The 17,819-nt window shown below is 40.0% G+C and overlaps 1 protein-coding gene across 2 annotated transcripts in view; it reads left to right on the top strand.

The window, feature by feature from the left end:
• LRIG1 (leucine rich repeats and immunoglobulin like domains 1) overlaps positions 1-17,819 on the top strand; it is a 126,873-nt gene that overhangs the window by 124 nt on the left and 108,930 nt on the right. For both annotated transcript variants that reach the window (XM_040359193.1, XM_040359192.1), the window contains exon 1: positions 1-286. This exon is cut by the window's left edge. In XM_040359193.1, coding sequence (XP_040215127.1) covers positions 105-286 — 182 coding nt within the window. In that variant the 5' untranslated portion in view covers positions 1-104. The remainder of the gene's footprint in view (positions 287-17,819) is intronic.

Below are 17,819 nucleotides of genomic sequence, written 5' to 3'. Positions count from 1 at the left end.
TACACCCCCGGATCTCACCCCCCCCCCGGGACCGGACCATGGGAGGATCGCACTAGAGGATCCCCGATCATTCTATCTTCTCCGATCTCTCCGGATTATAGAACATGACCCCCCGGACCCCGCTCCCGATCCTCTGCCTCCTCTCCCACCTCCTCCTCCTCGGATTATGTCTGGATGGCGGAGCGCCCTGTCCGGGCAACTGCACCTGTACCGGGGCCACTGTGGACTGCAGCAACCGGGGGCTCTCCGAGGTGCCCGCTCCGCTCCCCACCGGGGCCACACACCTGTAAGTGCGGGAGATCGGGGGAGGAGGTCTGTGTGCCTCTATACAGCCGACATGTGTGTGTTATATATATATATATACTCCTCATCTCTATATATAATATATACTCCTTATCTATATACTCCTCTCATCGCTATATATAATATATACTCCTTATCTATATACTCCTCTCCTATCATCTATATATATAATATATACTCCTTATCTATATACTCCTCTCCTATCATCTCTATATATAATATATACTCCTTATCTATATACTCCTCTCCTATCATCTTTATATATAATATATACTCCTTATCTATATACTCCTCTCCTATCATCTTTATATATAATATATACTCATGTCCTATCATCTATATACACCTCCATACCGCACACATAGATGACACTTTCTTATTAGCACCCCATAGAAAGGTGACATTCTCTCTCCGGTAATTGATACATTGAGGTTGTCGGATGATCTAAGGATGTGACAATGACATGCGAATAAAATGTATTTTTTGGACATTCTTATATTCGCCTCATCTATCACCTCTCTTCACAAAGTCAACATTTATTTATATTTTCTCTCTCTTCACACTCATTCCTCTCTCTCTTCTCTCTTTCATTCCTGCTCTTTTCTTTCATTCTCTCTCTCTCTCTCTCTCTCTCTTTCATTTCTCTCTCTCTCTCTTTCATTTCTCTCTCTCTCTCTCTCTCTCTCTCTTTTATTCTCTCTCTTTTATTCTCTCTCTTTTATTCTCTCTCTTTTATTCTCTCTCTTTTATTCTCTCTCTTTTATTCTCTCTCTTGTGTATCTCTCTCTTTCTCTCCCTCTCTCTCTCTCTCTCTCTCTCTCTTTTATTCTCTCTCTTTTATTCTCTCTCTTGTGTATCTCTCTCTCTCTCTCTCCCTCTCTCTCTCTCTCTCTCCCCTCTCTCTTTTATTCTTTTCTCTCTCTCTCTCTCTCTCTCTCTCTCTCTCTCTCTCTCTCTCTCTCTCTCTCTCTCCTCTCTCTTTTATTCTTCTCTCTCTTGTATCTCTCTCGTTCATCTCTCTCGTTCATTTTTCCCTCTCTTTCATTCTTCTCTCTCTCTTTCATTCTTCTCTCTCTCTCTCTCTCTCTCTCTTTCATCTCTCTCTCTCTTTCATTCTTCTCTCTCTCTCTTTCATTCGTCTCTCTCTCTCTCTCTCTCTCTCTCTCTCTCTTTTCTTTCTTCTCTCTCTCTCTCTCTCTCTCTCTCTCTTTTCATTCTTCTCTCTCTCTCTCTTTCATTCTTCTCTCTCTCTCTCTTTCATTCTTCTCTCTCTCTCTCTTTCATTCTTCTCTCTCTCTCTTTCATTCTTCTCTCTCTCTCTTTCATTCTTCTCTCTCTCTCTTTCATTCTTCTCTCTCTCTCTCTCTTTCATTCTTCTCTCTATCTCTTTCATTCTTCTCTCTCTCTCTCTTTCATTCTTCTCTCTCTCTTTCATTCTTCTCTCTCTCTCTCTCTTTCATTCTTCTCTCTCTCTCTTTCACTCTTCTCTCTCTCTCTTTCATTCTTCTCTCTCTCTCTTTCATTCTTCTCTCTCTCTCTTTCATTCTTCTCTCTTTCATTCTTCTCTCTCTCTCTCTTTCATTCTTCTCTCTCTCTCTCTCTTTCATTCTTCTCTCTCTCTCTCTCCTTCTCCTCTCTTTCATTCTCTCTCTTTCATTCTCTCTCTTTCATTCTCTCTCTTTCATTTCTCTCTCTTTCATTCTTCTCTCTCTCTCTCTCTCTCTCTCTCTCTCTCTCTCTCTCTCTCTCTCTTTCATTCTTCTCTCTCTCTCTTTCATTCTTCTCTCTCTTTCATTCTTCTCTCTCTTTCATTCTTCTCTCTCTCTTTCATTCTTCTCTCTCTCTCTTTCATTCTTCTCTCTCTCTCTTTCATTCTTCTCTCTCTCTCTTTCATTCTTCTCTCTCTCTCTCTTTCATTCTTCTCTCTCTCTTTCATTCTCCTCTCTCTCTCTCTCTCCTTCTCCTCTCTTTCATTCTCTCTCTTTCATTCTCTCTCTTTCATTCTCTCTCTTTCATTTCTCTCTCTTTCATTCTTCTCTCTCTTTCATTCTTCTCTCTCTCTCTCTCTCTCTCTCTCTCTCTCTCTCTCTTTCATTCTTCTCTCTATCTCATTCTCCTCTCTCTCTCTCTTTCATCTCTCTCTCTCTTTCATTCTTCTCTCTCTCTCTCTCTCTCTCTCTCTTTCATTCTTCTCTCTCTTTCTTTCATTCTTCTCTCTCTCTTTCATTCTTCCCTCTCTCTCTCTTTCATTCTTCCCTCTCTCTCTCTTTCATTCTTCCCTCTCTCTCTCTTTCATTCTTCCCTCTCTCTCTCTCTCTCTTTCATTCTTCCCTCTCTCTCTCTTTCATTCTTCTCTCTCTCTCTTTCTCTTTCATTCCTCTCTCTCCTTCTCCTCTCTTTCATTCTCTCTCTTTCATTCTCTCTCTTTCATTTCTCTCTCTTTTATTCTTCTCTCTCTCTTTTATTCTTCTCTCTCTCTTTCATTTTTACTCTCTCTCTCTCTCTCTCTCTCTCTCTTTCATTTTTACTCTCTCTCTCTCTCTCTTTCATTCTTCTCTCTCTCTCTCTCTCTCTCTCTCTCTCTCTCTCTCTTTCATTCTTCTTCTCTCTCTCTTTCATTCTTCTTCTCTCTCTCTTTCATTCTTCTCTCTCTCTCTCTCTCTCTCTCTTTCATTCTTCTCTCTCTCTCTCTCTTTCTTCTCTCTCTCTCTCTCTCTCTCTCTCTCTCTCTCTCTTTCATTCTTCTTCTCTCTCTCTTTCATTCTTCTCTCTCTCTCTCTTTCATTCTTCTCTCTCTCTCTCTCTCTCTCTCTCTCTCTCTCTCTCTCTCTCTCTCTCTTTCATTCTTCTTCTCTCTCTCTTTCATTCTTCTCTCTCTCTCTCTTTCATTCTTCTCTCTCTCTCTCTCTCTCTCTCTCTCTCTCTCTCTCTCTCTCTCTCTTTCATTCTTCTTCTCTCTCTCTTTCATTCTTCTCTCTCTCTCTCTTTCATTCTTCTCTCTCTCTCTCTCTCTCTCTCTCTTTCATTCTTCTTCTCTCTCTCTCTTTCATTCTTCTTCTCTCTCCTCTCTTTCATTCTTCTTCTCTCTCCTCTCTTTCATTCTTCTCTCTCTCTTTAATTTGTCTCTCTTTCATTTGTCTCTCTCTCACTCATAACAAGGCTAAATAGTAACATAAACATCTTTAATTACAAGTATATACAATTACAAAGAATAACAGGATTTTGACCTGCCTGTAGGACACAAATATACATACATACCAGGACACAACTCTACACACATACATACATACATACATACATACATACCGGGACACAACTCTACATACATACATACATACCGGGACACAACTCTACACACATACATACATACATACATACATACCGGGACACAACTCTACACACATACATACATACATACATACATACCGGGACACAACTCTACACACATATATACATACATACCGGGACACAACTCTACACACATACACACATACCGGGACACAACTCTACACACATACATACATACATACATACCGGGACACAACTCTACACACATACATACATACATACCGGGACACAACTCTACACACATACATACATACATACCGGGACACAACTCTACACACATACATACATACATACCGGGACACAACTCTACACACATACATACATACCGGGACACAACTCTACACACATACATACATACATACCGGGACACAACTCTACACACATACATACATACATACATACCGGGACACAACTCTACACACATACATACATACATACCGGGACACAACTCTACACACATACATACATACCGGGACACAACTCTACACACATACATACATACATACCGGGACACAACTCTACACACATACATACATACATACATACCGGGACACAACTCTACACACATACATACATACATACATACCGGGACACAACTCTACACACATACATACATACATACATACCGGGACACAACTCTACACACATACATACATACCGGCACACAACTCTACATACACACATACTGTATATACCGGGAAACAACTCTACATACATACCGGGACACAACTCTACACACTCACCCACACATATATTATGATGTATATTTGTGTCCAACAGGTAAAAATCCTGTTCTTATTCTTTGTAACTCACCACCCCAATGTAATATTTGTACATTTATAATGTTTATTTCTATTATTTTATATATATTTTGGTTGTTGGAAGTTTATCATAGAGAAAGAAATCAGAATTGTATAATGTGTAGGTCAGTAGCGGTTTTTGACCCGGATGACACAAAGCCCATGATGGTTTGGCATTGATACTGGTTAACAAGTAGCAACAGGAAAATAAATAAAACAGATATACTGTACAGAGTGGAAGCTTTGAGCGCAGACAACAAGTTGACAAAGAGACCCGGAAGTCCTGAGCGTATCCCATGATTTTTCCTCCAATACACAGTCAGCTGTCCACGGCGGTTACTTTGTAAAAGTTTCTTTATTCTCCAAAAACAGAACATAGATATTGATGGAAATTCATAATTGGAAACAGTTCCGAGGTACTTTGGGTTGAAAGAGTTGTCTCTCTACACGTCCCGACTGCCAAAATCATGAAGTGTGGCTTGTGAGCGTTGCATGGCCTGCGTTCTTCATCTTCTGTAAACGATTGAAGTGTCTCTCTAGGTATGGGCCCCAAATGTTCTTCCTTGATTTGTTTATGGGGCCCCAAATGTTCTTCCTTGATTTGTTTATGGGGCCCAAATTAATGTCATTTGATGTTTTGAGCCTTTGGAACTGCATCATTTTGGGGCCCTGGCCAGGCTGAAGTCTTGCAGTTTAGGGCCCCCGAAATATATCCCTTTAATGATGGCCATACACGTTTCGATTTTATTATCTGATCGATTTGATAAAAAATAATTAAATCGGCAAACTGGAATAGGCATAACTTGCCTACTTGGACCTCGTTCACACCAGGAGGCGCATCCAAACCCATTTTTGGGTCGCATTTTAGGCCATTTATTTAATTTCAGTAGGTTGCTTTATGTGCGAGAAATGCACAAAAAAGCTGCGATATCAAAAATTGGGCCGCACCAAAACACATGGTACTGCGGTACGGAAGGTTTTGGCAGGCAGGAACGCACATTTGTTTGCAAGAAGCATGGGGGGCACCCGTATGCATCGAAAAAAAAAAAAAGCACGTGATTTTGCACGTGTTCCCGCACTTGGTGTGGATGAGGCCTCAATAACTGAATCGATTGGCTGGCCAGGGTGTATTATTATCAGTTGTGTTGTGTTCATGAATTTGATCATATATAAGATTGATTGGTTAAATGGAGATGTAATCAATACCGTACAATTGTATCTTTCAACCATTAATCGAAATCCACTTCCGTCTGCGTCATCGATTGAATGGATTGTTGACTATAGATCAGTTGGAAAATAAATCAATCATTTATCAAAACGCCATAGCACATGGACCCCCAGCGGAAATGCATTGATTCCCTCTTCTATTCTGATCTGTAAATTAATTCCTGATCCCGTGTGCAAAGTCTGACATCAGTTTACATTTCGGTTGCCGATGCTTCACCGGTTCTTGTATTTTCGCCATGTGCGTTTTACGTCTACAAACCTACCCATGTGAAATGCTTGCAGTCTTAATGGCTTGTTGTGATTTATTCCCGTTGTATCGATGGGGGAATTGCATACTGTACACAGCGGAGTGTAATATTAGCGTCCCCCGCTATGGCTGCACCAGGTGTTGCGGGGGTTGGGCAACCTGCCAAGCAGCCCCCTCCTTAGTTTTAAAGTATCACTATTACTTAATCCATATTTTGAGGTTTCATTTTTACGTTCTGACATCCCAGGAAAACGCAGGATGCAAATTGGAGCCTGTGGAGTTTATTGCTGATTTGATTTTATGGCCGAGGTCTGCAGCGAGAGTTATTAAACTTTGTTTTTTTGTTGGCTTCTGTTGACATGGGCCTGACGCAGCTTTGAGCTGGTTGGTCGAAATTCAGTACGTGCAAATTGGCGGCAGTGGTTGGTTTTTATATGTAGAGGTGATCTTTAAAGGATAACTCCGCCTTCTGGGCAAAAGTGGTACTTTAAGGCAAGGTGGTGAACGTGTAAACTTTAGGAGTAACATTAATTAAACTTGGCATATAGAGGCTTTTCGATATATCCGCTGTGCCAAGTGGGCTTTGAGAGAGAGAGAACTATCTCTATCATCTCACTAATCTGTTTAAAATAAATAAATATAATAATATCATTAAAAGATTTATATATCTATCTCTATCATCTAATTATATATATAATTAGATGATAGAGATAGATATACGAGATGATAGAGATAGCTATATAAATCTATCATTTAATTATATATATATATATATATATATATATATATATTATTATTAGATGATAGATTTATATCTCTATAATCTCATATATCTATCATATAATTATTATTATTTATATAAAATAAATATATATATATATATATATATATATAATGAGATTATAGAGATATAAATCTATCATCTTATCTTATAATATATATATATATATATATATATATATATATATATATATATATATATATATATATATATATATATATATATATTATAATATAATAAATGTTCTTTAATGGTATAGGTAGATAGCAATCTATGGCTCTATCATTTTTATATATATATATATATATATATATATATATGCCATTAAAATAATAAATATATATTTTATATATGTATTAGATAGATAGATAGATAGATAGATAGAGCTATATTAATCTATATATATATATATATATATATATATATATATATATATATATATATATATATATATATATATATATATATATATATATAATTAGAGGGTAGAGATAGATATATGAGACGATAGAGATGGCTATATAAATCTGTCATCTCTATCTCTATATATATATATATATATATTATAGAGAGAGAGATATAGTGTGTATATATAGTGTGTGTGTGTGTGTGTGTTTTTTTTAATGGTATAGATATAAAATATATTATGATGGAGATATAGATTGCTATCTATCTCTAGCTACATCATCTCATATATCTATATCATAATAAAAAAAAAAAAATATATATATATATATATATATATATATATATATATATATATATATATATATATATTATAGAGAGAGATATAAATATATATAATATACCATTAAAATATATATATATATATATATATATATATATATATATATATATATATATATATATATATATATTATGATGATAGAGCTATAGATTGCTTTCCATCTATAAAATTAGAGCGAGAGATATTACATTTCACACACATGAGATTTATGATACTCCAAGAGCCTGTACACGAAGGGTGACATAATAAATACGGTTTACAATGTAGACAGTTTCATTGGTACTCTGTAAACCCCATAACAAGAGATGGTACTTTGCCACGGATTGCTGGGATTTGTAGTTCCACGGCAGCTAGTAAGCCTTAGGTAATAAGTGTGGCCGGTGTCAGAGCTGTAGCATTAATAATCGCACAAAGAAAAGAACAGTGGAGTTTATCTCCAGTTGCACCGGTAAAAAGTTTGCGATCAAACCTTTTATTACGTGCTCCACCGTTGGTGTTATCTACTTATTGATTTGTCCATGTGGCTTACAATACGTAGGGAGGACCAAACGTCCGCTACATGTGCGACTTAATGAGCACATTGCGAACATTAGGAGTGGATTTACGGAGCATTCCGTATCTAAACATTACCTTACTGCCCATGCACGTGATCCCAAAGATACTATATTCCTTGGGATTGACAAGTTTACCGCCCATTGGAGGGGGAGCGACTTGGTTAGATCTATATCTAGGACCGAGATGTCCTGGATACATAGAATTAAATGCTATACGCCTCATGGTTTAAATATTGAGGTAGACTTAAATTGTTTTTTGGATAATTCATAATTTTCCGTATTTTAATATATATTTTTCAGGAGAGCCAGTTTGGATATTAGAGTTGCTAATTTATTTACCTGTATTTACACTGGCCCTTTAATGTCAATACAGTATGCTAATTTCTTATTTTCAATGAGAGAGTTCTAAAAAGTCTGTACTAATGTGACATTTAAATTACGAATATTTACTTAGTAATGGGATGTAACTTTATTTGTTTTAATCCAGCTAGGATTGCTTATTATGAAAATGTATATGTTTATCTATATGCAAGGGGGTGTATACAACCAGGGGTGAACTCTGATGATCGCATCTTCCGTATATTTTTATTTTATTTCATTTTTTTGTTTTTAATTCTTTGAGGACTGGTTAAGACAGGGACCAATGCGCTGGTAGCATTGTTTTAAGACTATGGTTACATAAGGACTTTGTTCCCTTTTCCATAATAGTCCATTTCCCCTGTTCTTCCGTCTTCTTAACCTGTAAGTTTTATCAAATTGTTTTAAATATAATTGCCGTTTTGTCTTAGGGAAGAATGTAATTATTCTTTCCCTTACTGTGGCAGCGGTTTGCAAGCATGCGTTGCAGGCTTCCAGGAGTCAAAATGGTGGATGGGCGATCGTGATTGGATCAGCTCCCTGGTTGACTCCGCCCCTTTTTCGATATACGTGCGGTGAGTTGGGGCGTCTCCTTACCCCGTGAACACGTCCCTATTGTGACGAAACGTCGGGAGGAGACGCCCTGACGTTACCGCGTTACTGAGTGTAAGGATCCGGATATCCGGACGTACGCCCACACACAGTCCGGCCGGCTGTGCTGTGCTTTTTACTCTGTTATCCTTTTTATGTCCGCTCGATGCCCATTTTATCACTACAAATGTAAGTAAGCATTTAGCTGCCTTTAGTTACAATAAACCAGCGCAGTATTACGCTATATCCCTCCTTTGGTGTTTCTTTTGTATTTATGGAGTCTGGATTTCAATGGTGATTACTGATGCATGGATATCGCTGGTTGAAGATAATCTTGTGGGCTGCTGCTGGATTTGTCTCTATGCCTATTATTTACTGAATTCTGGTAAGAGTCAGTACTATTTGTGGTGGAGGTCTTCCGTTTGTTCTGAACACAGAGTGGTCGTTATCACTGTTATCTAAGGACTTCTTTTTCATCACTACACCTGTGGACTGCTTTATAAATCGCTTGGCCGGTCTGGACTGTCAATTTGCCCACACTAAACTGAAGAGACATTTATGCCGTTTAAAGTTATTTATAATATACACCTAACCCATTGCGGGTGATTATCACTATATATAGAATTGTCTATTTCCACGTACTGTTTTCACTATCACTGGTGTTTTTTATTTCATTTATTTATTTTTTAATCAGCGCGACTTCCCCTTTTTTACTATGTTTGTTTGTGCTGTATGGCACACTTAAGACGCGGCTGATAATATATGTTTGTATCACACGTTGGGTCTGCGCAACAATATTTTCTTCTTTCTTTTTTCTATTTTCTTTTTTCTTAGGTAATTTTAAGCTCATCCTATATCAAAATGGTGTTGAAATCCTCCCCCCGGTTTATTTATAACTCCAGAGACAAAGCTCAAACATAATAAAATGTACAAGCAAGGATTACTAATAATTCTCGTTATCTAGGACTCTGTCTTATGTCTGTAGGAAAAAAAGTTGGCAAGAACTTTTGATTGTTTCCTAAAGCTACCTTCTGGGGAGAATTCATCTTGTTGACAAATACATCCGACGGCTTTTATTTTATTTTTTTTATTTTTTTAACCCATCTGTCTTTTTATGAGCTGTTTGGCAGCAACTTCATAAAATATCTGTGCTAATTTAATTAGTTTATGTTCACATGAAAGACTGCCTTATTTATTACCAGTATAAATCCAGAGGTATAGCAGGCCGATTTTGGGTCAGCCCTTTGCTAGTTTTGGGTGTAAAATAATCTTTTTGTCAAAGGTATTTGTACTTTTGTTGGGTGAAAGGCTCCGCCAGTGCTTGAAAAGTTAAAATAAACTTTTTTTTGTTTTTGTACAGTACCTGCTTGTTTAAAAAGGGTTCCTTTGTGCTTTGTACACCTCATTGCGCTTTTTTAGAACCAGGATTTTGAATATTGCGTTGGGTCTTCTCTTTTTAAATAATCTGGAGAACGAAATTGTTTTATTTTTTATTCGTCTGAACAAAATGAGTATTTTGTTGGGTTAGAAGTCTCCTTATTATGGTGCTAAAAAAAGGCTAATTGTAAATATTTTTTACAAATATTGTTGTTCTGTTTACTAACAAAATATGGTATCTTGTTGGTTTTTGAGTCAACACTACCAAATGATATGCATTGTGGCATATAGGAAGTGCAAAGCTTAATGTTGTTGCACTTCTTTGAAAGAGTTGGGCATAATAGGGGGAGGGGGAGAAAAAAAATCCCATATTGTGTTTAATAATTACAACATATATTTACACATTTTTAAGAATATTATTATTATTATTATTATTATTATTATTATTATTATTTGTATTTTTAATTAAATATAACTTTTTTTTATTTATTTTTTACTATTAGGCCTCAGGCACACAGTACGTTTTTTAGACATTTTTACAGCTGCTGTTTTTGGCTTGAGATGTTTTTTTTTCTAGTCCATAAACTCTCCAGCATGTTATCCTATGTGTCCATGCACACACAGGCTGTTATCAACTGTTTTTGTCTGGGGCGTTTTTTGGTTGTAATAAAAACCCAAAACTAGTGGGTTCTGAGAGGAGTTTTTTAGCTGTAAAAACACTGTAATGCCGCGTACACACGATCATTTTCCGGGTTGTAAAAAAAAATCGTTTTCAGGGTCTAGAAAAAAACAACGTTTTTTTCAACTTGATCATTAAAACGGCCATGCCTACACACGATCGTGGAAAAAAATGCTCTAGCAAAGCGCGGTGACGTACAACACGTACGACGGCACTGTAAAGGGTTCACCCTTTGGGCTGCTTTAGCTGATTCAGTGTTAGTAAAAGACGATTCGCGCTTTTCTGTCTGTTACAGCGTGATTAATGTGCTTAGGTTACTCCATTACGAACGGTAGTTTTACCAGAACGAGCGCCCACGTCTTGCTTCTGAGCATGCATGGATTTTTCACGTCGTTGAAGCCCACACACGACCATTTTTTACAACCCGAAAAACGACAACGTTGAAAACATTGTTAAAAAATAGAGCGTGTTCGAATTTTTTTTTTTTGTCGTTTTTCAGAACTCAAAAAATGCTACACACGATCGTTTTTAATGACATAAAAAAAACGTGATTTTTTACAACCCGAAAAATGATTGTGTGTACGCTGCATTAGATCAAAAAATGCTCAAAAACGTGGCTCACCAGCGTTTTTTAACGTTTTTGATTCCATTGTAAAAAAAAAACCTGCTAATGCTAAAAAATCTTTATTGCAAAAATGTTAAACTCACTGCAAAGCTACTGGCGTTCTTGGAACGTACCGTATTTATCGGGGTATTGCGCGCTCCGGCGTATAGCGCGCACCCCTAATGTGGACCCGCAATTCCTGTAAAAAAAAAACATTTTAGTACTTACAGTTTTGGTGTCTTGCACGGCGGCCTCGTCGGGTCCGGCGTCCGTCTGCGGCTTCGGTGGTGTCCTCCCGGTTTCTCCCACGCTGTCTCCCCGTCGATTTGCCGTTTCCTGCGCTCAGTTTGAATGCCTGCGCCGACATATACTGAGTGCAGTACACTCGGCTACATTCGGCCAGGCTCGGCTTCGCTCGTGCTCACGCTCTGTGCCGTTTATGCGTGAGCACGAGCGAAGCCGAGCCTGGCCGAATGTAGCCGAGTGTACTGCACTCGGTATATGTCGGCGCAGGCATTCAAACTGAGCGCGGGTACCGGCGTATATCGCGCACCCACGATTTTCCCCTTATTTTAAGGGGAAAAAAGTGTGCGGTATACGCCGATAAATACGATAATTAGAATGTCCATGAGGCCTTAATCCCATTTTTTTGTATTATTATTATTATTATTATTATTATTATTATTATTATTATACAAGATTTATATAGCGCCTACAGATTGCGCAGCGTTTTACAAATATTTGTAGCTGCTGTTTTAAGTTGAACCAAGTACCACACACACAAGGGTTTTCTTTTATAATACACCTGTATGCTTTGTAGTAGAAGAATTTGTATTTTACCGGGAGAGAGCGCTGTATTTGCTTTAGATGCAGTAAAGATATGGTGCATAGGAAACTGTTTTACATATACAGTAGTCAGAAAGTGTTTTTTTTTTTTTTTAATAGCTATAAGATATAATATGGTGTTTTTGGAGGATCAGTAAAAAAAAAATGTGATGTCTTCTTTGATGGCTGACAAACTGGACCAGGCAGCTTGTTGCTCCATGTTATCGGCTGTTTTAGGCAAGGGGATGCCTACTGATGGCAGCTGTCAGTTGTCTGGTATGGCATTACTTCACAGGGCATCACGTGTGTGCAAGAACTATTTCCCTGCAAGGGTGTCACCTGTATTTCAAACTTCTTCAGTTGTGATTAAATACGTTTTATTAGATTTAATTAGATTAGAAAAAATAAACAACGACTCAACCTTCTTCAGTTCTGATAAGGGCCTGTAGGTTTTTATTTTCTATAAATGCGATTAAAAGCTCTTTTATAAAATACTAACTTGTGATTTCTGCTTTCCAGACATTTTTTTTTTTATTATTTATTTTATTATTATTATCTTTTTAATTGCATTGATTTTTTCAAACTCTCCTACAAGGCTGAGAATTGTTAGTGACGTATTGCCAATTATCAGGATTAATTAATGTGTTGGTGGTCGGCTGTTGGTGGTCAGACAGTCCCAGCCAGGATGTTTTGGGAAAGTGATCGTTACTATTTACCCAACTTATGTGGTTGTCAAAACTTAGTAGCACATGCATTGTACCACCATCCTGCTTTATTATAAACATGCATGTTCGTGCATCCAGAGCATTCCTGTCTATGGATAGCAGAAGCTTGCTCATAAGGTATTGTAGGAAAGGTTTGGGGGGGGGGGTCCGATTTATGGGGGCACTTACTTACAGCCGATCTTTGCTAGTGGCCACCTTAACCTACTTGCTCATAAGGTATTGTAGGGAAGGTTTAGGGGGGGGGTCCGATCTATGGGGGCACTTACAGCCGATCTTTGCTAGTGGCCACCTTAACCTATGAAGGCTGATATACTAATTCAGAGGGGCAAAGAGGTTGCTGCGTTCAGACGTGGCTAAACGCCACCTTTGGTGGCAGCAGCGCTCTGCTGTGGTCGCATACACACTGGATGTGTGGTTCTTGGGGTGCAACTGTCTGAGTCTATGGCCAACGAGAAGTACGGCTACGTGAGAACAGCGCCAATCATTTGTGCAGGTACCAGTCTGGGTGCGGCTGTTCGCATACAAAGTGTGCGTGGAGCTGAAGTTTCGCCGGGGCAGATTCTTGTGGTGGGGAAGCTAATCGCCCATCTGAATGAGCGCCCCCAATTACATTGATTGCGGCTCTGAAATCGTGCGACTTCATCTGAAATTGTATGATTTCAAAGCCGCAGGTCAGGGTGACTTGGAAGACATCTGTGTGGCTTCATGCATCAATGTCTATGCAAGTCGCAAAGGAGATGTACTTTTTCAAATTGGTGCGGCGCCGCAAAGTCAGCGCCACACTGATAGGAACAGAGAAATTGCCGCCAATAGGCTGCGACAGGACAAATCGCATGATAAGTCGCTACAATGTGAACTGGGGGCTAAAGGAGTTGGCAATCTTCACTCCATAAATGACCTAACTTATCCAATCAGGTGAAAAGCTATCCTTGTTTTATCTGCACACGATTGGGTATTCAAGGTGAACACGGAGTGAAGATGCAGGGCCAGATCCACGAAGCGTTTATGCTGGCGTATCTATTGATACGCCGCGTAACTTCTAGTTTGCTCCGGCGTATCTTTGTTTTGTATCCACAAAACAAGATACGCCTGAAGCTGGGCTAGATCCGACTGGCGTACGTCTTAGTCGGATCTAAGGTGCATATTTACGCTGGCCGCTAGGTGGCGTTTCCATAGATTTCCGCATCGAGTATGCAAATTAGCTAGATACGGCGTTTCACGAACGTACGTCCGGCCGGCGCATTTTTTTTTTACGTAGTTTCCGTAAGGCTTTTTTCGGCGTATAGTTACCCCTGCTATATGAGGCGTATCCTATGTTAAGTATGGACGTCGTTCCCGCGTCGAATATTTTAAATTTAACGTCGCTCGCGTAAGTCGTTCGCGAATAGGGCTTTGCGTAGAATGACGTTCACGTCGCAAGCATTGGCTTGTTGCGGGTTCATTTCAAGCATACGCACTGGGATACCCCCACGGACGGCGCATGCGCCGTTCAGAAAAAACGTCATTTACGTCGGGTCAAGACGTATTACCACAAAACACGCCCCCATCTCATCCATTTGAATTGCGCGCCCTTACGCCGACACAGTTACACTACGCCGCCGTAACTTACGGCGCAAATTCTTTGAGAATACAGGAAATACGCTGTAAGTTACGGCGGCGTAGTGCATCTGAGATACACTACGCCGGCTGTAAAGAAGCGCCGCGCTTCGTGGATCTGGCCCGCTCAGTTCCTTCATTAAATTGGCCTAAATGGTTTCTTCCTGACAGATTTGCACCATAAAACAAAAAAATCGGAAAATGTATTTTCATAAATTAGTTTTTAATTCTAAATTAATATCTAAAAAATTATTATTTATCCAGGACGGTGCATTGTTGTCCCAGAATAATATTAAAAATCGAAAGAAAGCGAAAGTTTAGGGGTGGAGGGTTATCAACGAATCTCTGCAGGTTGCTAACTACAGTTATAAAGTCAAGTTTAAACAGAACATTAAAAAAATGCTGAATTTCCACTGCCAAGTACTCGGCAACATCAAAAAGTAGAAGCAATTTGGTTGATTCATCAGTCTGCCGTACAGCACCGTTTCTGCTTCTCCTGTGACCAATTTGCTTTAAAGTCCTCTCCAGAAAGTTTGCTGCATTCTAAGACTTCCCCTCCTTCCCTCCCCAGTCTAGTATGTTCCGGCTTAACCATATTGTTGTTTTAAACCTACTTTGATCCTGCCATGTGATAAAATCCCAAGTTAACAGGTGGAAACCATAAACCGCTCTGCCAGGAGGCCTTGTTAGAAATATTGCAGTGCAAATCGGTTTCCATGCCGTGCAAAGGTCGTAACCCTTTACTGGCCATACACAAGCCAGTAACTCATTTTGTTGGCAGTCCTCCCTAGTTTTTTAATTTTTTTTTGCTTGTGCCCTTTGACCTTTTAGAAAGTCTGCAAACTACAGTAGGACAGGAAATCTCCGTACAGTCCGTCTTGGACGCACATTCGGGTCCAGTGTCTGGAAGGACGCCACCATAAAGTCTTCCAAGGCCAGCGGTTGTCTGACTCACGGGTCGTATTTTCAGGCCCAAAGAGACAGATTTTTTATTTGAGACCTGAAATTGTATGTGGGCTGAATGATTAATAACTATCAGCTGTTAAAATGAAAATATTTGGGTGCGTGCAACTTAACCATAATGGTGTATAGTTGGGTATTTTGCCTGGGATGGCTTAACTTTGAATAGTGGTTCGTTTTTTATTTTCTAAATAGGTTCCTTTTAAGCTAGTGCATTGTTGGTTCACTTACCTTTTCCTTCGATTTTCAGTTCGCCACAACTCCCCATATATGCATGAAGTTGAGTGAAGTGTCATTTTGTGATGCTTCAAGAATCAAGCCGTATAGCGTTGTAACAATGCGTCACACCACCCTAGATAACGCACACCAGCGCAAGCATGTGCTATAGCTTCCGGACTGGTGTGAATGAGCCCTAGTGCCCGTCACCTAAAGGAGCGCTCCAGGAAATTGGCTACCAAGGTCATACAAATGTATATCACAGTTTCGCTGAAACTGCTATTCTTTATCTAAAGCACATGTCAGGAAAAATACATTTCTGCAAATCCTCAGCCTTTTTCCATATTTTATCTCTTTAAACACTTGGCAAAAAAACTGTTGATGTGTCAGAATCTAGTGCGCTCCTAACTTCAGCTTTGACTTGACAACACAGCTCAGAATTCCTTAACACGTGGTGTCAGCCCTGCCTATTTCCTTTCCTTACAAAGAACACAGCCCTCTCCACATCCTCCTTATCTCCTCCTCCTTTACAGCCCCTCCCTGTCTCCAAAACCCCTCCTTATCTCCTTACTTTCCATAACCCCTCCTCATTTCCATAACCCCTCCTTATCTCCTCCCCTTCATAACCGCTTCTCATTTCCATAATCCCGCCTTATCTCCTTTCCATTTATAACCCTTCTCATTTCCATAACCCCCTCACAACCCCTTCTTATCTCCATAACTCCTCCTCATTTACATAATCACTACTTGTCTCCTACTCATTTTCATAACCCCTCCTTGTCTCCTCCCCCTTCACAACCCCTCCTTGTCTCCTCCCCCTTCGCAACCCCTCCTTGTCTCCATAACCTCCCCCTATCTCCTCCCCCTTTATAGCCCCTCTCTGTCTCCAAAACCCCTCATAATTTACATAACCCCTCCTTTTCTCCTCCCCCTTCATAACCCCTCCTCATTTTTTGTAACCCCTCCTTATCTCCTCCCACTTCATAACCCCTCCTCATTTTCATAACCCCTCCTTATCTTCTTCCCATTCATAACCCTTCTCATCTCCATAACCCCTTTACAACCCCTCCTTATCTCCATAACCCTTTTTTTTACCTCTTCTCCTTCACAGCCCCCCCTATCACCTCCCCCTTCACAACCCCTTCTTAACTCCATAACCCCTCCTCATTTCCATAATCACTCCGCATCTCCTCCCCCTTCATAACCCCTCCTCATTTCCATAATCCCTCCTTGTCTCCTCCCCCCTTCACAACCCCTCCTTGTCTTCTCCCCCTTCACAACCCCTCCTTGTCTCCTCCCCCCTTCACAACCCCTCCTTGTCTCCTCCCCCCTTCACAACCCTTCCTTGTCTCCTCCCCTTTCACAACCCCACCTTGTCTCCTCCCCCTTCACAACCCCTCCTTGTCTCCTCCCCCTTCACAACCCCTCCTTGTCTCCTCCCCTTTCACAACCCCACCTTGTCTCCTCCCCCTTCACAACCCCACCTTGTCTCCTCCCCCCTTCACAACCCCTCCTTGTCTCCTCCCCCTTCACAACCCCTCCTTGTCTCCTCCCCCCTTCACAACCCCTCCTTGTCTCCTCCCCCCCTTCACAACCCCTCCTTGTCTCCTCCCCCCCTTCACAACCCCTCCTTGTCTCCTCCCCCCCTTCACAACCTCTCTTCATTTCCATAACCCTTCTTTGTGAACAGTCGGAGTGGGCTTCTAGTCTTCCCAAATATAAATATATCAGAGATCCCCCTAACTTCCTGTCTGGTCTAGTAATGTTGTCAACAAGACAGGAAGTCCCTGTAATGGAGCCTTGGATAGACCAAAAAATGTGGCTAGACATACTCTTAGAGCCGGTTCACACTTCCGCGGCACGACTTCGGGGGCGACTCTG

This window comes from Rana temporaria, chromosome 7 (assembly GCF_905171775.1).
Source record: "Rana temporaria chromosome 7, aRanTem1.1, whole genome shotgun sequence".
In the NCBI taxonomy this organism is placed as follows: domain Eukaryota; kingdom Metazoa; phylum Chordata; class Amphibia; order Anura; family Ranidae; genus Rana; species Rana temporaria.
The sequence above is the reverse complement of the archived record's forward strand: the minus strand, read 5'-3'. Positions and strand labels throughout refer to the sequence as shown.